A 17,914-nucleotide genomic window follows, 5' to 3' on the forward strand; every position below is an offset into this window, starting at 1 on the left:
ATCTTTTAAACATGGTAAGGAGCGTCACATTTCAGGCTGACGGCAGAGGTATTCAGGCCAATCACAACGTATGGATTAGCTGCCCAATCAGGGACACAGCGCTTTTCAAATCAATGAGTTTTGTAAAAAAAATCAGTGCGTTTCAGGAAGAGTGTGAAATCAGGAAATTACAAAAATGAACTGCATGTGGAAAATAATGTGTTTTTTAACCATAAACCACGCAAACACATTGTATTATACCAAATATACTTATTATATACAAGTATACAAAATAACTTTGTTTTTAAGCAATGAAATAGGTGCACTTTAAATTATCATAACATCCCAACAAACACTGATATTTGTGAAAAAAAATGTATAGGGAAGTATGTAAAAAAAAATTCAAATGCTAAATTATTATATTTTGTCATTTTTAATCATTTCAACACAAATTTTTTAACTTCTAATTTGTATGGACAGTAGCCTGCCATTTTACAAGTTAGAGAAACACATTTTTTATGTATATTATTATTAAAGAATACTGAAAATGAATTTAAACTAAATAGATTTTATGAAATAAAATGACACATGTCATAAATATATCAAGTTATTAATACATTTATAAAGCCTCCGGGCACAAAAATATGCATGTCACATCAAATGACCCAATAGTTATTGCGGACTAGCACTATCAGGTCACTTTGTTTTCCCTCTCCATTGGTCAAATTAACTGTCAGTCAAACCCTAACCCAATCAACGGAGGGTAATTCCGTCGCGTCCCCCACAAACAACCAATCGCAGGAAAGTTACTAAGAGTCGCGGTGCAGATTTAAAAGTAAAATTAATCTCTTGTCAACACATTTGGGACCGAGGCTAGTCCAAAAAGACGCAATATCTGGACCAAGAGTGATGTACAGTAAGTTAAATTGACTGTTTTACCTGTCTATTTAATATTTTCAGACTTATCCATCGTATGCGAATTAACAATAATATGGAAAGACACGAATTAAACGGCTGTGTTTGTCCAATCAGCGATGCTCTGAGTCACGTTAGCACAGCACTAGCATGAAAGCTAGCGCGATCCTTTCTCCGGGCGCACGGGGCCACAGTTTGCATACTGGCGAATTAGAATAACGCCATTATTTAGATAACTTTCGGAATTTGGTTCAGCATTTGCACATGTTTTGTAGTCAAATACGAGTCATTCCACACACCCAGCTTTCTGCGGTTTCCGCTTGTTTTGTCTAATCCTATTGAGGTGTTCAGAGATGCAGAACCGGGGACCAAAGTGGTTGCCTAGATACCTGCTTCTCTCCCCATCCATCTGGCACAGGTATCCGCTCTCCGGACTAGATTTTTTTATTTACATAAGTAATTTGCAAGGCTAATATTAGTGTGGTGATATCTAACCACCGCAGTTTTTGACCTGCTGCAGCTTTAGTTAATAGCTTTGCACAGTCCAGGTGGACTCAGATCAGCTCTTCTGCATGTGGGGATGCAAAACGCGGTCACAGTGCAGGCAAACGGGTGGATGAGGATGGACGGCTCGGCAGACGAACTTAGCATTACTACTTTGATTCAGTAAACAGATGTCCTTTAAAACGCGTCTCTAGTTATTTTGTGTATTTTCCTGACAGGCGCAGTCATACCACACTGTGAACCACTCTGGGATCAACAACATCATGAGGACCGTCTCACAGGTGCGGCCCGATCCGTGTGATCTAAATTCAGCAAGACTGTGACAGGATCGTCCTGCCTTGGATCCGACGCTGCTCAACCCCAATGTAATGTTTGCCTTTATTTTTGGCTTGCATCTCCCCCTCTCCTATCATCCACCCCACCTGTCCCAGCTTTATGTAAAATCCCCTTCCCGTCATGCTTACAGGATTCCTGCAGCTGCGCAAAAGATAATGGGCTCAATTTCGGGAGCACACAAATTGATGAAGAAAACGTAAAGCTTGAAAACAATGTATACAATGTAAATGCTTATTGTTATCAGTGTCTTAAAGCAACACGCTGGCGCTGTTTTTAAAGGGCAAATGTTTGCATAGTCCAAGATCGCGGTTTGTGCACGATATCGTGCTCGTCCGCGTTGGGGGTCGTCGGTGCGCCTCCCCGCTAGCAATTAGTTTCCCCCACAAATCATGTGGGGAGGTAAAGCGATTTATTACTGGCTGTGGTAAACCAGCACACATCGCCTGGGCCTATCGCCTACAACCTGTTAGCTAGAGGTCCACACGAGCTTTCCTCTGGCTCACGTGCTGCTGGACCGCTGGCGAGGAGACAATAGGATGGATGTCGCTAGCCTGCTAGCGCTAAAGGTAGCAATTTTGACACTTTTTTTGCTTGATCAGCATCTATTAAAACGTTTTCGGTTATTGCACACGCTCGCTTGCATCACGGAGAATAATCAGAGGCGCGCTGTGTGACCTGACATGACGTAACGTTAGCGACCGTCGGAGGGTTTCGTAACAGTTAAATTGTTAAGACAAAAGCGACTTTTAATTAGACGCGAGTTTGTTGGAGATTAAAAACAGCATGGGTTGTGTTTGTGCTGTGTTTTCATTACGAAATATGTCGCTGTGTAAAACTCGACTTCTTTTCCGCAGTTTATTCAGTTGCATCCTGATCCATTCAAACAAACCCCTGGATATTGAATAACAAAGAACAATATAGTGCATGTCTGTGATATAAAGTCCTGTCATGTTATTTCTCGTGGCTGCAACGCATCACTTGGTTTAGTAATGTCTGTGCATCACATAGGCTACTATGTAGCATGGTGAAAATGGCATGTGCCATAAGTCTTGTTTGAATCTTTTGCTGGGAATTCCAGATTTAGTTATTCACAGATTCCTTATTCAGATATTCACATTATTCAGATCTAGTAATTTACAGATTCTGTTATTCACAGATTCCAGATTCAGTGCGTTATTGATTCCATATTCAGATTTTCACAGATTACATATCTATTTATTTATTTACAGATTCAGTTAATTACATCCCATTGTAGCATTAACAGGAATAATACATTAGCTTACCCCTCCTTCTCATATAAGGTTACCCTCTGCTGTACCACAAAATAAACGCCTCCACCCTTTAACTCTTTCTTTCTCTTCTTGGTGTCCCTCATTCCCTCCCCTCCCTCTCTCCCTGTGGTAATCTTTGTAAATCTCATGCTTGCTAATCCTTCCCATGTCTATTTTAGTACAACCCCCCCCCCCCACCCCTGACACAATCTAGTTGCTTCTGCTTGAATATAAATATGGATTGGACATATGTCATTTAAACCTCGGTCATCCGGAACAAATGAAGGATTCTTTACAATGTAATAGCAAGGCCACTGAAGGGATGGAGTACCTGTGGTCTTTATATAGTGTATTGTCCTTTTCCAAAAATATATAGGGAATATTTAGATCTAATATGGTTTGTTGAGTCTAAGATTTTATCTGACACATATTAATTATTCTCTTTAGACAGATAGTAAAGTTGAGCAACATTTCCCGGGATTATGCTGAGCATCCTTGCAGCTGGCTCCATATTTTTCCCAGGCCTTTTTCTCCTGTCCAAGCGAATCCTAAAACATGCTCCGCGGCTCAGGTGGAGCGAGAAGGATGCTGTCATCGTCTCATCCAGGTAAAAAAATGGCTAAGGAATTTGAGGCATGTTGAGAGATACCTCGTTTTTATTTACTTTTTTAGCTAGTGCGCTAATGAAGATCATAACATCTTATTTAATAAGAGAACTTTGAATATGTTTTTCTGGCTTCTGTTATAAGCAATGTGAAAGTTCAAGTCATCTTTCTTTATATATGAATTTTTAATCTTAAAAGTTGCAAATTCAGCAGCTACCAGTCAATATGGCATGTTTATAGTCTCCAGTAAAGTCATTTACAGGGTTATTTAACCCTGTCTCTTTACAATTGAGCTTTATGGAGGCTTTTAGTTCAAATGCTCTCTACTCTTTGATGTATTGATGAGCTTTTTGCTTAGCAAGGAGAGGTAATGTGTCTATATTTTGTTCAAATGACTATATGTTTTACAATACCTCCTATTTCCTTTTAAACCCCTACGTTGATGCTGATGTCTATCTCTTTTAGACTGGTGTCCTCTGTTCAAGCCATTATGGCATCCTCTGCTGGGTTTATCATTGCCTGCTCTTGCAAAGACATTATCGAGGACCAGTAAGTAATATTTTATGATTGTTTAAGAGATTAAATAAAACTTGGTTTAATGTGTGCTTTCAAAAATATATGTTGATGTTAATGTAGGTTTCCAGTATGTGTAACACAGCATTTGTATTCCCCTGTGCATGTTTCTGTCTTGCGTCTTTGCATTGGTGAGTCTGATGTATACAACAGAGATTTCTCGGATTTGTATGGTATTATTCCCAGATGTGTGGGAGTGGGAAGTATTCCCTACACTCTTGAGTTTCTAAGAATGCACACATTTCTCGGATGCACACCTTGTTTCAGTGTAATCTAATTAGGCTCTCAACCTAATTAGTTTCTGTCTGTAAATCCTATGTGGCACAGTCGCTTGGGGAAATAGAGGGATTTGCAAGATGCTCTTAACATCTTGATACTAGTGACTGATCTAGTCAGTGGTTTATAATTCAAGTCTCCGTGAACAGTCTTCAATTTCATTTTTCTATTAAACGCACTTTCGATGCGGCATTCTGAAAAGTTAAAGAATTTTCAACTCGCTGTAGCCTGATGCATCTGGATAAAAGAGGTTGTCGCTCTCTATTTGAGCACACTTGCATGTCTACATTTCACGAGTTTCAGGCGTTAACATGTAATCAATACGGTAGTGAGATATTACCCTAGCATATTTGCATATTTGATGTGCTGTCCCGAGAGGAGGGCTCTGAGCTTGGAATTTTAGCCCGAACCCAGAGTACTCCTCCCTCTTTAACTGGGATAAATGTACTAGCTGAGAGCGAGGCGGATGGGGTGGAGGAGGAATTCTGTCACGGGACAGAGGTGAGGGATGACCATATATAGACATCTCTTTGCGCTGATTGGTTGGATTACATGACCATGCTCCTCCCGAACTTCATTCAAAATAACGTATTTGCGCATGCAAAAGACATGAAATGTGAACCGCCCCTTAAGCTGGTTTGCATGCTTTTGTTTTAATGTTATAATAGTGGTACATTTTTCCAAAGGAATCTATGGAGTTTCTGAATGGGTTTCTGCATAAATGACACTCTTTAAAATAAAACTCACTTGATGTGTTTGCACAGATGGTTTGTGGAAAGCGATTGGCTTGAAATTAATTGAATTTGTCACTTAATGATGTAAATCATTTATCTTGTGTTTAGCTGTGTGTCGTGTTTGTTTTGTGTCACGCCCCGAAGACACTCAAGTTAATGAAGAACGGCAGCTGAAATGGGTCAAAGAAATTGGGTTTGGTTAATGATTTTAACCAAGTAAACTCAATTACTTGGGTTCTGTCTTGTCGATGCAGCAGATGGCGAATGATGGGAAACCTATGAACTGTAGATATGAGTTGAGTCAAAGCAAAAGAATTTGCCTTTGTGATGGGTATCAGTCAAAATAGGTTTTAAACTTTTTAAAATTAAGTATTTTGGTACAGCTGTGATAATAAATCTGTAAAATAATTTAATTATGTATTTCTGTATTTTTGTCTAAATTATCTGTCTGGGTTGATTTTTTTTTTAAGTAGGTAAAGAAACCTTATTTGTTGCAATGCTTTTTTAAATAGTTTAAAGATGCAGTTTGTATTATTTTCGCCGCTAGATGGCGCCAGATCAAACAATAACAATGATGTTGTTTACTGACGCTCTGAAGCAACGTGGAATTATGGGATTTGTAGTCTTTAACTCAACCACTGATGGCCATCAATCAGACGCGAACGAGAAATCACGTAAGGTAATCAAGTCTTATAAATGTTGCGTTTGATGACATCGTTTATTTCATTATGTAAGTTTATATGGGATGTTCAAAACGAAATTGTTAGTCATATTGATATTACAGTATTAGTCCGAAATTCGATGGTAAACACAGCACAGAATTAAGTTTTCAACTTACAATCTACAATGATTTTTGACATAATGTATTGACAGTACAAATCTTATTGTGAAGTGTCTTAAAGAGCACCTATTATGGGATACACGTTTTTAAACATCCTTTTGTGTGTAAGTGTGCATTAGTACATGCTAACGATATTCAAAAAGTACATACCTCAAAGAAAACGATGACGCGAGTTATCGTCTCTAACGTTCGAGGACTACAAAAAACACTCGGATTGTAGGCAACAGTTTACTTCCTGGGATTAGTGACGTAGATAAGACCAACATTATCATAGTTCAGCCCTCTCTGCTTTGCTTGGGTACGCCCTCAAAGACGAGGGTGGGGTGGGGAGCGCCGAGTCAGAAGAGAGCTAAAATGGCGGAGGTTGTGAGTCCCTGCTTTGACTCTGTTTGCAAACTCTTGTTTCATTGTTTAAGCGATTACATCTCTCGAGTAGACGCTGTCTCTTTAGATGCGAGGGCAAAATAGCACTTTATGGACTTCCACAGAGGACATCATGTTTAATACGGTTCCGGAAAAATCCAGTCAGAAGTTGTTCACGGAGTTTTCACAATAACTGCTTCTCATGAACCGAACCTGGACGTCTCCTTCTGAAAGTTGGATTACTGTGCACTTCTGGATCACAGGCTGTAAGTATTCACGTTTATTATTTGCCTTTTACTGTACATTACGTAACCGGTAACCGGAGATTTACATAATGTGCGTGTAGAGCTAAGCTTGCAAGCGAACTGTTTTGTGTTGTAATACTGTATTTCATAAACAACGTACCATATTTACACACGTGTATGTTGAATTATGCAGACTATCGTTTTTTTATCGATGTTGGTTAAGACATGTTTACAAACTTGCTAAGTTACCAGCTAAACTGTTACCGGTAAAATTTGTTCTCATGATCAAACTCAAGAAACTCTAAGTACAGATGATTTGTTTAAAGTTATATGTATTTTACTTTTGTTTTTACTTGAAGCTTTCTTAGATTTTGAAACGAAGTAAACACGTAATGTGTGTTGCTAATGTTGGGCCATGTAACATGTAATACATTTACGTTTTAATGAATAGTCTAACGAGTTATAGTCGTTGTACTCTATTGTTATAATATGTCTTTTTGACTGAATACATGTTTGTTTTATTTGTCTATATCTTAGATTCGCAGCTGGACACATCCTTCTACACTGTATGCAAACATGCAACATCATTACACACAGTACAAGGAGTCAGACTGGCATATGAGGAGCAAAGGTGTGTAACACATATGTATTTAGCTAGTGAAACCACTACCAGTCTTAAATGTATAACTGATGATGATAAAGTTATTTTTCTCTGCATAATAATAGGAACCCAGGCAGTAGCATCGTTTCACAATGTTTCCATCACCATCATCAGTGGATGCCTTTGCCGTCCGTAGCCTGAGATTTCAGATTTGCAGCAAAAAAATTTGATTTTCTCATTTATTGGAATGCTATGCAGGTATTTAAGTATTTTAGTAACTGTGTTAAATAAAGTAGTATTTACTTTTACAATAAATTTATGCTTGCTTATATTTTTACAGGTTGTACCTTGCAGCCATCCATTACAATGTCACCAAGCCGTAACAAAAGCAGGGGAGGGAAAGTACAAGGCTATGTTCCCAAAACACACAAATGACATACCGTAAGCAGTAATGTTTTATTTCAAATACATTCATAATTAAAAACTTAATGTATGAAGCAGGGAAATAAATGATCAAAACAAAAGATTTATTGACCGCAATATTTGTACAGTTATGTGGATGATGTGATCAGGCTTGTGTTTGATGAGGTATTTGAAGATAAGCTGAAGGAAACCCCGATTCCAATGGACCTGGCATCACAGTTTGAGAGACCTTCAAAGGAGGACGTGATTGCATGCCATCTTCAGTGCAGGGGTCGTCGGAAGCCAACATTCCGATCAGGAAGCTCCAAGCGTATCTGGAGAACAACACACGACAGGATGATAACCCTAAAGTGTCATCTTAGATAGCATCAGCTGACAAAGCTTTGATATGCCATTTATCTGAATAGATAGCTGTAAGAAGTGAATTGAACAATTTTTGAAAGAAGAGCACAATATGGTTACTAAAGTATGTTTATTTGTATATTGTTTAACATTTAAATATATATTTGTAATAAATAAACTTTTGACTGACTTTTATATTTTCTTTAAAGTTACATCTTTTGTTCTTTTGGGTACTTTGTTACTATAATGATACTTTAGTGTTATTGGTTTAAAAATGTAATAAAACTTACTCTAGTCCTGCGCCTCAAAGGCTTATAGTCGGTACAATAAATGTTCTGTGTGTAGGGATTTAGACAATTTGTGCAAAACCTGGATGATGAATCACGCAGGTAAGAGGCCCTGGAACCTGTTGCATTCTCCTTAAAACCTAGTAAGTAAAAACATAGCACAGTCTTTCATAATAAAGTTTACCATGGTAAAATAATGTAGAACTAACATTCATTTCAATTAATACTTTTTTTGTGCTACATTTGGTGTTTCCATATAGTTTGCACAGTAAAATAGTATGTAAGCAGTATTTTATAATTAAGTTTACTATAGTAAAATAATGTAGAAATTACCAAGTGAAATCGTTTTATAATCATTTCAACAAATACTTTATATGTGCTACATTTGGTGTTTCCATATAGTTTGCACAGTAATACAGTATGTAAGCAGTCTTATAATAAATTTTACTAGAGTAAAATAATGTAGAAATTACCAAGTGAAATCGTTTTATAATCATTTCAACAAATACTTTCTATGTGCTACATTTGGTGTTTCCATATAGTTTGCACAGTAAAATAGTATGTAAGCAGTATTTTATAATTAAGTTTACTATAGTAAAATAATGTAGAAATTACCAAGTGAAATCGTTTTATAATCATTTCAACAAATACTTTATATGTGCTACATTTGGTGTTTCCATATAGTTTGCACAGTAATACAGTATGTAAGCAGTCTTATAATAAATTTTACTAGAGTAAAATAATGTAGAAATTACCAAGTGAAATCGTTTTATAATCATTTCAAAAAATACTTTCTATGTGCTACATTTGGTGTTTCCATATAGTTATGTAGTACGTTATAATTACCTTTTGGATGTCTTTGCAACACATTTTCGTCTTCGTTTAGCATTCTGGCAGAGCTAAGGACACCTAAAAAAGTTAAATCCAATCGCGTTCATTGACGGAGATCGTTTATATCGTAACGGCCGTCTGAACTCTCTGGATCGAGCTCGAAGTGGTAAGGCAGTACAGACACCATCGTTTATAGAGAAATATAACGCTTGTTTACGATGCCTCTGAGGCTGTGACTCTCAGTCAGAATCTGTGTCAACCCACGCGTAGTCAGGGGCGTAACCTTTCAAACACAAGCCGAACCCAGCTGACCAATAACAGTTGAGTAGTCATCTGACCAATCCGATTACACTAGACATTTTGGGAGGCGGAGACAGGAACTAAACCGAGCGTTTTCCAGACATGCAGAAATCGGTGAGGTATGTAAGCAATTTATAAGACTCACAATGCATTAGTTCAAGTTTTAATAACATGTATGTACTATGGGATATTGCAATAACGTGCTAACGTGCTAATTTATTAGCATAATTGGTGCTCTTTAAAATGACCATTTATATTGCTGTACAATACCTTTGATGTGCATTTCGTCCGCGGGAAGACGCGCTGATTACAATCTACACACTAATGTTGTGATCAATATAATAGCATACGTTTTTTGAAGGGTTACGAATCAAAACAAATCACCCATCGCGTAAAACACAAGCAGGATCAGAATCTCGGTCTAGTTAAATGTTGTTGTGAAGCTCTCTCCATCCAGATAATGCAACAACAAATTGATCCTCCCTCGTTTTGTTCCAAACTCTTCTTGGGTCATTTGGTTGGCCCGTACGCTTACAGGAGCTGACACAACCAGCGGCAGACGGTACAGAGATATCCATAAGTTCATAAGTAAGCGCGTAGTCCGACAGGCGCTATCGCATAGTTCCGCATTTGTCCACAACACTGGCTCGCTGCGTTCGAAAACTCAAGGCAGTGAGGACTTGTTGCCTCGCTGCCTCTTGAGTTAATGACTTCAGCCTCGGAGGCCTGAAGGCCGCTCAGAGAAAGGCTTTCCGAAGCACTTCAAAGGCAGCGTGTTTGAAATATAAACAGAGAGCGCCTTTGTGATAACTAATCACATATTTGAAAACTACAATACTAATTTCTCGCTAGAAATGCAATTAAAATGCTTAAAAAGTGAAAATATACGTTTATTTTCACTAAATTTGTGCTCCAGCTGCTTCCTTGGCCGCCATTTTATTTTTTCGAGCTCGACCACTGTTGTCATGTGGTTTACGTCATTAATGGCGGTGACAAAGGGTCACATGGATATTAACGTCATTGACAGGAGACTGCACTGCCCCGTGTCAATGTTTTGAATGGAAATTTTCTCATGATTTACAAGTAGTTGAAAACATTACAGATATTGATAGTAATCAGCTGGACAAAATATATAACACTGGCCTAGTGGTTTTTGGACATTTTACTGCAAATATCTTACAAATTGCACCTTTAATACCACTACATTTATGATTTGCATATTCATGTGACTTATTTGCATGTATGTGATTTGCTCAGGTATAAGGCTTCACTTAACCAAGTAGTTAACGTGACAATCTTATGTGATATTTGTTGTACTATAGTATAACTACATGCAATCCATATGACCAGAACTACTTATAAGTCTGGAGGGTAAATTATCTCCTCTTAATCTGCACTTATCCGACCACGACACTGCCATTTAGTGCAGAGATCAGCTCATTTGCATTTTAAGGGACACACCCAAAACAGCACATTTTTCCTCAAACCTTCAAAGTGGCAATTTTAACATGCTATAATTAATTATCTATATGATATGTTGAGCTAAAACTTCACATACACACTCTGGAGACACCAAAGATTTATTTGACATCTTAAAAAAGTCTGAAGTGTCCCCTCAAATGCCATTTTAGCATTTATGGCTATATTCATGGCGAAAACTGGTTAATCCATACACCTCTCTAATTCACCTACCCTGCATGTTTTTGGCCTGTGGGAGGAAACAGGAGTACCCGGTGTAAACCCACGCTGACACAGAGAGAACATGCAAACTTCACAAAGAAAAGGCCACCTGACCTAGCCAGGGCTCGAGCTGGGGACAGGCTTGTTTTGCAAGTCAAATTATGTAAGGACTAGTTCACCCAAAAATGAAAATTTGGTGATCATGTTGTCCTACACCTGTATTACTTCTCTGACTAGTAAAAGACAATAAATCAAATCTTTAAAAAACTTTTCACTACAGTTTTAGTCAGGGGTGTCCAAAGTCGGTCCTGGAGGGCCTGCAGAGTTTAGCTAAAACTTCCCTCAACACACCTGCCTCAAAGTATCTAGTCTGCCTAGTAAGACCTCTATAAGCTGGATCAGGTGTGTTTGGTTAGGGTTGGAATAAAACTCTGCAGAGACACCGGCCCTCCAGGAGCAGGATTGGACACATTAAGTAAACTAAGTCAGAATCTGTCATTTGCCAAAAATGAGCGGCAGCCAAAATTTTCAAATCTAATTTGTGTCCACATTTTGATTTTAACATATTGCACCAGGTTTGGAAGTTTCTTTTTGGCATTCTTTCATGCTCATATTGCTGTCTCTTTCTCTGTCCAGGCATTGGCTCACCAGCAGCTATATCCTCTTTGCAGTCCCATACTTCATCTATGACATCTACGCCATGTTCATGTGCCACTGGTACAAGCTTCAGGTCAAAGATCACGAGGAGGAGAGTGAGACCAAACCAATGAGATCAGCCATCGGTGGCTACCTGCGCAGAGAGTTCCTTATGGTCCTGCACCACGTCGTCATGGTTACCGTCTGTTTCCCTGTCTCTGTGGTGAGTCGGATGAGGGCTGTATGGATACACATATATATGTGGTGGTTTTGAGTGTAGTGCCAGTTCTTTTGGCTTAATGACTGTTTAAAGTGATTTGATGGGATCATGATCCGTGGGTGGCTTAAAGTATGGCTGAGTCAAACTTGTCTTGAACGGGCCTGTGTGTTTCACCCGGTCATTATGCTCTCCATCACTCTCCATCTGTAGTCATGGTAACTGTTGCTGTGTCAGCAGCAGTGCAGCAAGCTGGCATTAGCCACACTGTAATGGCATTGAGTGTTCTGGACTGATAAGACCTGAGAACCTCTGCAACACTTCTGCTCTGATATTACTGACCTAATCTTATACAACTCTTTCTTTTTTTCTTTTGTTTGCTTTCTTTTTTCATTTGATCTCGTTTGCCCTCTTTCTTTCGTTTGCTCTCTTTGCTCTCTTTCTTTCGTTTGCGCTCCTGTTTGCTCTCTTTCTTTCGTTTGCTCTCTTTTGCTCTTCTTCTTTCATTTGCTCTTTTTTGATCTCTTTCTTTCGTTTGCTATTTTTTGATCTCTTTCTTTTGTTTGCTGTCTTTTGCTCTCTTTCTTTGGTTTGCGCTCTTTTGTTTTCTCTCTTTCTTCCGTTTGCTCTCTTTTGATTGCTCTCTTTCTTTCGTTTGCTCTTCTTCTTTCATTTGCTCTTTTTTGATCTCTTTCTTTCGTTTGCTCTTTTTTGATCTCTTTCTTTTGTTTGCTCTCTTTTGCTTGCTCTCTTTTGCTTGCTCTCTTTCTTTCGACTGCTCTCTTTTGCGCTCTTTCTTTCGTCTGCTCTCTTTTGCTCTTTTTCTTTCATTTGCTCTCTTTTGCTCTCTTTCTTTTGCTCGCTCTCTGTTGTTTGCGCTCTTTTATTTTGTTTGCTTACATTTGCTCTCTTTCTTTTGTTTGCTCTCTTTTGCTCTCTTTCTTTCGTTTGCTCTCTTTTGCTCTTTTTTTGTTTGCTCTCTTTTGCACTCTTTCCTTCTTTTGCTCTCGTTCATTTGCTCTCTCTTGCTCTCTTTCATTCGTTTGCTCTCTTTTCCTTTGCTTGCTCTCTTTCTTTTGTTTGCTCTCTTTCTTTCGTTTGCTCTCTTTTGCTCTTCTTCTTTCATTTGCTCTTTTTTGATCTCTTTCTTTCGTTTGCTATTTTTTGATCTCTTTCTTTTGTTTGCTGTCTTTTGCTCTCTTTCTTTGGTTTGCTCTCTTTTGATTGCTCTCTTTCTTTCGTTTGCTCTTCTTCTTTCATTTGCTCTTTTTTGATCGCTTTCTTTCGTTTGCTCTTTTTTGATCTCTTTCTTTTGTTTGCTCTCTTTTGCTTGCTCTCTTTCTTTTGTCTGCTCTCTTTTGCGCTCTTTCTTTCGTCTGCTCTCTTTTGCTCTTTTTCTTTCATTTGCTCTCTTTTGCTCTCTTTCTTTTGCTCGCTCTCTGTTGTTTGCGCTGTTTTATTTTGTTTGCTTACATTTGCTCTCTTTCTTTTGTTTGCTCTCTTTTGCTCTCTTTCTTTTGTTTGCTCTCTTTTGCTCTTTTTTTGTTTGCTCTCTTTTGCACTCTTTCCTTCTTTTGCTCTCTTTCTTTTGTTTGTTCTCTTTCTTTTGTTTGTTCTCTTTCCTTTGCTTGCTCTCTTTCTTTTGTTTGCTCTCTTTTGCTCTCTTTCTTTTGTTTGCTCTCTTTTGCTCTTTTTTTGTTTGCTCTCTTTTGCACTCTTTCCTTCTTTTGCTCTCTTTCTTTTGTTTGTTCTCTTTCTTTTGTTTGCTCTCTTTTGCTCTCGTTCATTTGCTCTCTCTTGCTCTCTTTCATTCGTTTGCTCTCTTTTCCTTTGCTTGCTCTCTTTCTTTTGTTTGCTCTCTTTCTTTCGTTTGCTCTCTTTTGCTCTCTTTCTTTCGTTTGCTCTCATCTGCTCTCTTTCTTTTGTTTGCTCTCTTTCTTTCACTTGCTCTCTTTTGCTCTTTCTGGGTTTGTTCTCTTTTGTTTGCTCTTCTTCTTTCGTTTGCTCTTTTTTGCTCTCTTTATTTTGTTTGCTCTCTTTATTTTGTTTCCTATCACCTTTGGTTTGCTGCCTTTACTATTTTTCTGTCTTTTGCCCACTCTTTCATTTTATCTTTTCCCATCTTCTTTCTTTTGTTTGATTTTTTTTTTGTTTTTTTGTTTTTTCTTTCTGTCCTATTTTTTTTCTCTTTCTCTTGCTTTTTTTTCGCTTTCTTCACTCTTCTCTTCATTTTTTTCATTTGCTCTTTTTTCTTTTGTTCGCTTTTGTTTCTCTTCTCTTTTTGTTCTTTTTTAAAATCTTTTTTCTTTTTTTTCTTTCTGGTTCTGTAGTTCTGGAGACAGGGTAAAGGAGATTATTTCCAGGGTGTGATGTTCATGGCAGAACTCAGCACTCCATCTGTTTGCTTGGGAAAAATACTCATTCAGGTACCGCACACATGTCCTTTTTTCTTATTTTTTAAAAACTCTCTTTGATAAACAGGTCATCAGTTTCTCTCTTCTTCTAGTTGTATATGTGATCTCTGTCAGGCTTATTAATCCTAATATGATTGATATGATTACAAATTATCTTTCATTTCATTCTCCAGTTTACTTACAACAACTCTATCTCTTGTATAACTCCGTTTCACTAGGTGCTAAATTAGTCATGGGAGAGGTTGAATCATCAGGGTGCACTGATCTGCTTATTAATATTTTTCTGCCTAAACACTCGTTCTTTCTCTACGTCTTCCTCTCTTCTTTTTTTATTTTTGACTCAGTACAAGCAGCAACACACTCTCCTTCATAAAGTCAATGGAGCTCTTATGCTGGTCACTTTCTTCATCTTCAGAGTCCTTCTCTTCCCCTACCTCTACTACGCCTACGGCAGGTATGATCACTGTCTAACACACTCGATCCTTTAGTCTGTTAACGTCTCTTATTTCTGTGACTGATTTATTCACTTTTTCTTTCTGACCTGGCTCAGTGTCTCTAATATGACCAGACAGCTTTCTAGTCAAAAAACAAAATTAGTCGGTGCACTTGTGTAAAATTTGTGTCTTTGAATGTCTTTGCAATCCCATCCCAGGTACGCCAACATCCCCTTCTACATGGTGCCGCTGTCGGTGCCCTGGCAATGTAACGCAGGTGCAGCACTCCTCGCGGCCCCGCAGGTCTACTGGTTTTGCCTCATCTGCAGGGGCGCCTTCCGCCTCTTTACCAGAGCTTCGCGCTACAAAAGGGTCCCCAGCAGCAAGGACTCTGAGTCCAAAACCTCGTTCCTGTCCCCTGCCAACGGATACAGCCCCAGAGAGAGCGACTCGCACTGAGGAGATGGTGATAGGAAACCGAATGCAGATTAACTCATAACAGATAATTAACCAATAACAGCAAATAAACTGTGAAGATGTGCACAGCCACTATTTAACTTTACTTTTTCCTTCAGAAGAAGACCAAGCAGATTGTTTTCTCCTTATCATGCAGAACTCCGGTGTTAAAGGAAATCTGATCCGCTGCATTGCAGGGTGCTTCATTTGTAGATGACCATTATCATACAAGCTTCAAAAAAAAGGATATGGATACGGTGAAACAGTGTTTAAGTGATGGACGGAAGGGTGGATACATTGCTCCTCATTTCCTCTCTTGAGTCATTCTGCCTCTCTTCGTTTGTCTTTATAGTTGCAGAAAAGGGAACAGCAATTTCTCGGTCAATCTGTACATACATTTTCTTGATATTTATGTTGAATTTCGAATAGTTCATAATTGATTTTAAACATCTGTAGAATCTGTTAATCTACTTTTATTTTTTTAAATTCCTCATAACGGGTAGATTCGTTTAAATGCAAGCTGCACATGCTACGGGATGGGGAAAGACGTTTTCAGACTCAAATCAACCACTGAGATCCTTGGTGTGGTAAAATGGCCAGGTGCCACATTTCCAAATTCTCCATCTCTTCTTCTGTTTTCCTCAATACACAGTTAAAAACAAAATGGAAGTGGCTGTGTATGGTTTAATAATGAATCAGCAGTTATAAGAAGAAGGGGGTGATTTGAAGGATTTGGACGGCGCTGAGGTAATGCATTAGCATATCGGCACTGCATTACTCCAATCCTTTTAAGATCCTTGGACTGAGTCGTCCGTTGAAAAAATGCTGCACTTGAAAACCGAGCTGAAGTTGCCAAGACAGACCCAAGCCTATTGGTTTGTACGGTTTATACGAGGAGTGTACAGCAGATGGCCAGCCCTTTTTAGAGATTTGACCTCCATGTAGATCCACACCACAAAATCGAGTCTGAAGTGATTGTAATCTGCACATTGTATAGGGAGCAGAACCACTTTAGTTCTCAACCCTGACAAGATCGATTTTAATGTTCAAATACTTCCTGGACATTAAGATCGGAGGTACACCAAGGACGTGCAGTGACATCAATCAGTTCTCACGGTTAAGGCAAAAGTGTTGGTTAGCAACACCTCCCTTAGGCATTTATTGCCTGGCTGCCTGTTTTGCTATATACATAAATGGGGCTGGCAGCATGATGTTAAACAGTATTATTGGTTTCTTTAGGGGTAACGTGAGGAAACTTGCACTGAATTCTCATAAGAAGGTGTGCTAAATAAACATGCACGTCTGTGAGATAGTTTGAGACTTTAAGCACTGAGTAGCCAGATCTCAGATCTGAGTCTTGGGTTTAGTTAGGCTTGATCACACCATTTAAAGTCTTAGAATAGATTAGTCATGTTTTCTTCTTCATTAGAACTGTTTTCATTTTGCCTATGCCCAAAGGCATCGATGTAGCCTTAGAGATGATGCTTTCAATGTACTCTGTACTTAAAGTACTGCCGGATTGTTTTTACACTGGGGCAATGCAACACTAAAGGGATAACAGCCCGTTGTTGGGTATTAATATGGCCAGTATCTTCAACTATAGCAAAATACAGTAGTTTGGGGACTGGTAAAAATGTAATCGTGCTAGGAATGACTATCTTCAAACTTATTTCTTATTGTTTATTATTTATTCTGATAATTTATGTATTTATTTGGCCTGAATGTACATATGAATACACATGTAAATGTTCTTCTGAGTGGGCTCATTTTCCTGTAGTTGCCTGAAGACTGTTCTGTAATTCTCTCAGCTCAAATATACTCTGCTGTGATGCTGTGTATGACCCTTTTTGTGTGTGCGTGTGCGTGTGCGTGCGCGTGCGCGTGTGCGTGCACGCACAAAACATAACCATAGAGTTTTCTTTAAAAAAATTAAAACTGTCCCTTTATCTTATTTGGCAAAAAGCCAGAATAGTCTAATATGCCTAAAGGAGGCACCATTCATCTCAATGATATTTTGAAATTACAGGTTTACAGTATCATTTTTATAGTTTTCTGTCATTTCTAAATTATTTATAATATGTGTCCACATAGCTTAAAATGTGCATTTTAATTCTACAATATTATTGATTCATTTGTTTTTTAGATAAGTGAACAGTCAAAGAGCCATTAAGATTACAATTGGCTGCATTAGCATGCTCATAAGACTGAAAAAATATTAAATTGGGTGTTTTTTATTGAACTTCAACTATATATATATATATATATATATATATATATATATATATGGCTTAAAGGGGGGGGGGGGTGCATGATCTCTGAAAGCCAATGTTGATATTTGAATTCACCTTAAAGGAATATTCCATTTTCTTAAAAGAAAAATCCAGATAATTTACTCACCACCATGTCATCCAAAATGTTGATGTCTTTCTTTGTTCAGTCGAGAAGAAATAATGTTTTTAGGAAAACATTGCAGGATTTTTCTCATTTTAATGGACTTTAATAGACACCAACAATTAACACTTAACGTAAATCAACACATAACAGTTTTTTTCAACGGAGTTTCAAAGGACTATAAACGATCCCAAACGAGGCATAAGGGTCTTATCTAGCAAAACGATTATCATTTTTTACAATAAAAATAACAAATATAC

At 38.1% G+C, this 17,914-nt stretch overlaps 1 protein-coding gene and 2 long non-coding RNA genes across 6 annotated transcripts; 2 read left to right on the forward strand and 1 right to left on the reverse strand.

Annotated features, from left to right (window-relative positions):
* The first annotated feature begins 736 nt into the window (after positions 1–736).
* Positions 737–17,097, forward strand: tlcd3ba (TLC domain containing 3Ba). Of its 4 annotated transcripts, none has more exons than XM_065252690.1 (8): positions 737–895; positions 1,617–1,763; positions 3,453–3,612; positions 4,076–4,159; positions 11,743–11,965; positions 14,290–14,385; positions 14,718–14,827; positions 15,026–17,097. In XM_065252690.1, the coding sequence occupies exons 3-8, from the start codon at positions 3,488–3,490 to the stop codon at positions 15,264–15,266; spliced, it is 879 nt and encodes a 292-aa protein (XP_065108762.1). In that variant the 5' UTR covers positions 737–895; positions 1,617–1,763; positions 3,453–3,487; the 3' UTR covers positions 15,267–17,097. The 4 variants fall into 4 exon arrangements, with proteins under 4 accessions (XP_065108762.1, XP_065108764.1, XP_065108763.1 ...); XM_065252692.1 differs by having other exon boundaries at positions 3,457–3,612; XM_065252691.2 differs by lacking the exon at positions 737–895 and adding an exon at positions 1,027–1,312.
* Positions 5,680–7,935, forward strand: LOC135733903 (uncharacterized). Its single transcript, XR_010527052.2, has 5 exons — positions 5,680–6,663; positions 7,180–7,273; positions 7,369–7,501; positions 7,584–7,684; positions 7,795–7,935. It is a non-coding gene; the product is annotated as an uncharacterized lncRNA (long non-coding RNA).
* On the reverse strand, positions 7,797–9,236 carry LOC135733902 (uncharacterized). The gene is made up of 3 exons (XR_010527051.2): positions 9,142–9,236; positions 8,299–8,435; positions 7,797–7,980 (listed from the first exon to the last, which is right to left on the reverse strand). It is a non-coding gene; the product is annotated as an uncharacterized lncRNA (long non-coding RNA).
* Positions 17,098–17,914: the final 817 nt, after the last annotated feature.

The sequence above is a fragment of the Paramisgurnus dabryanus genome, chromosome 3 (assembly GCF_030506205.2).
Source record: "Paramisgurnus dabryanus chromosome 3, PD_genome_1.1, whole genome shotgun sequence".
Taxonomy (NCBI): domain Eukaryota; kingdom Metazoa; phylum Chordata; class Actinopteri; order Cypriniformes; family Cobitidae; genus Paramisgurnus; species Paramisgurnus dabryanus.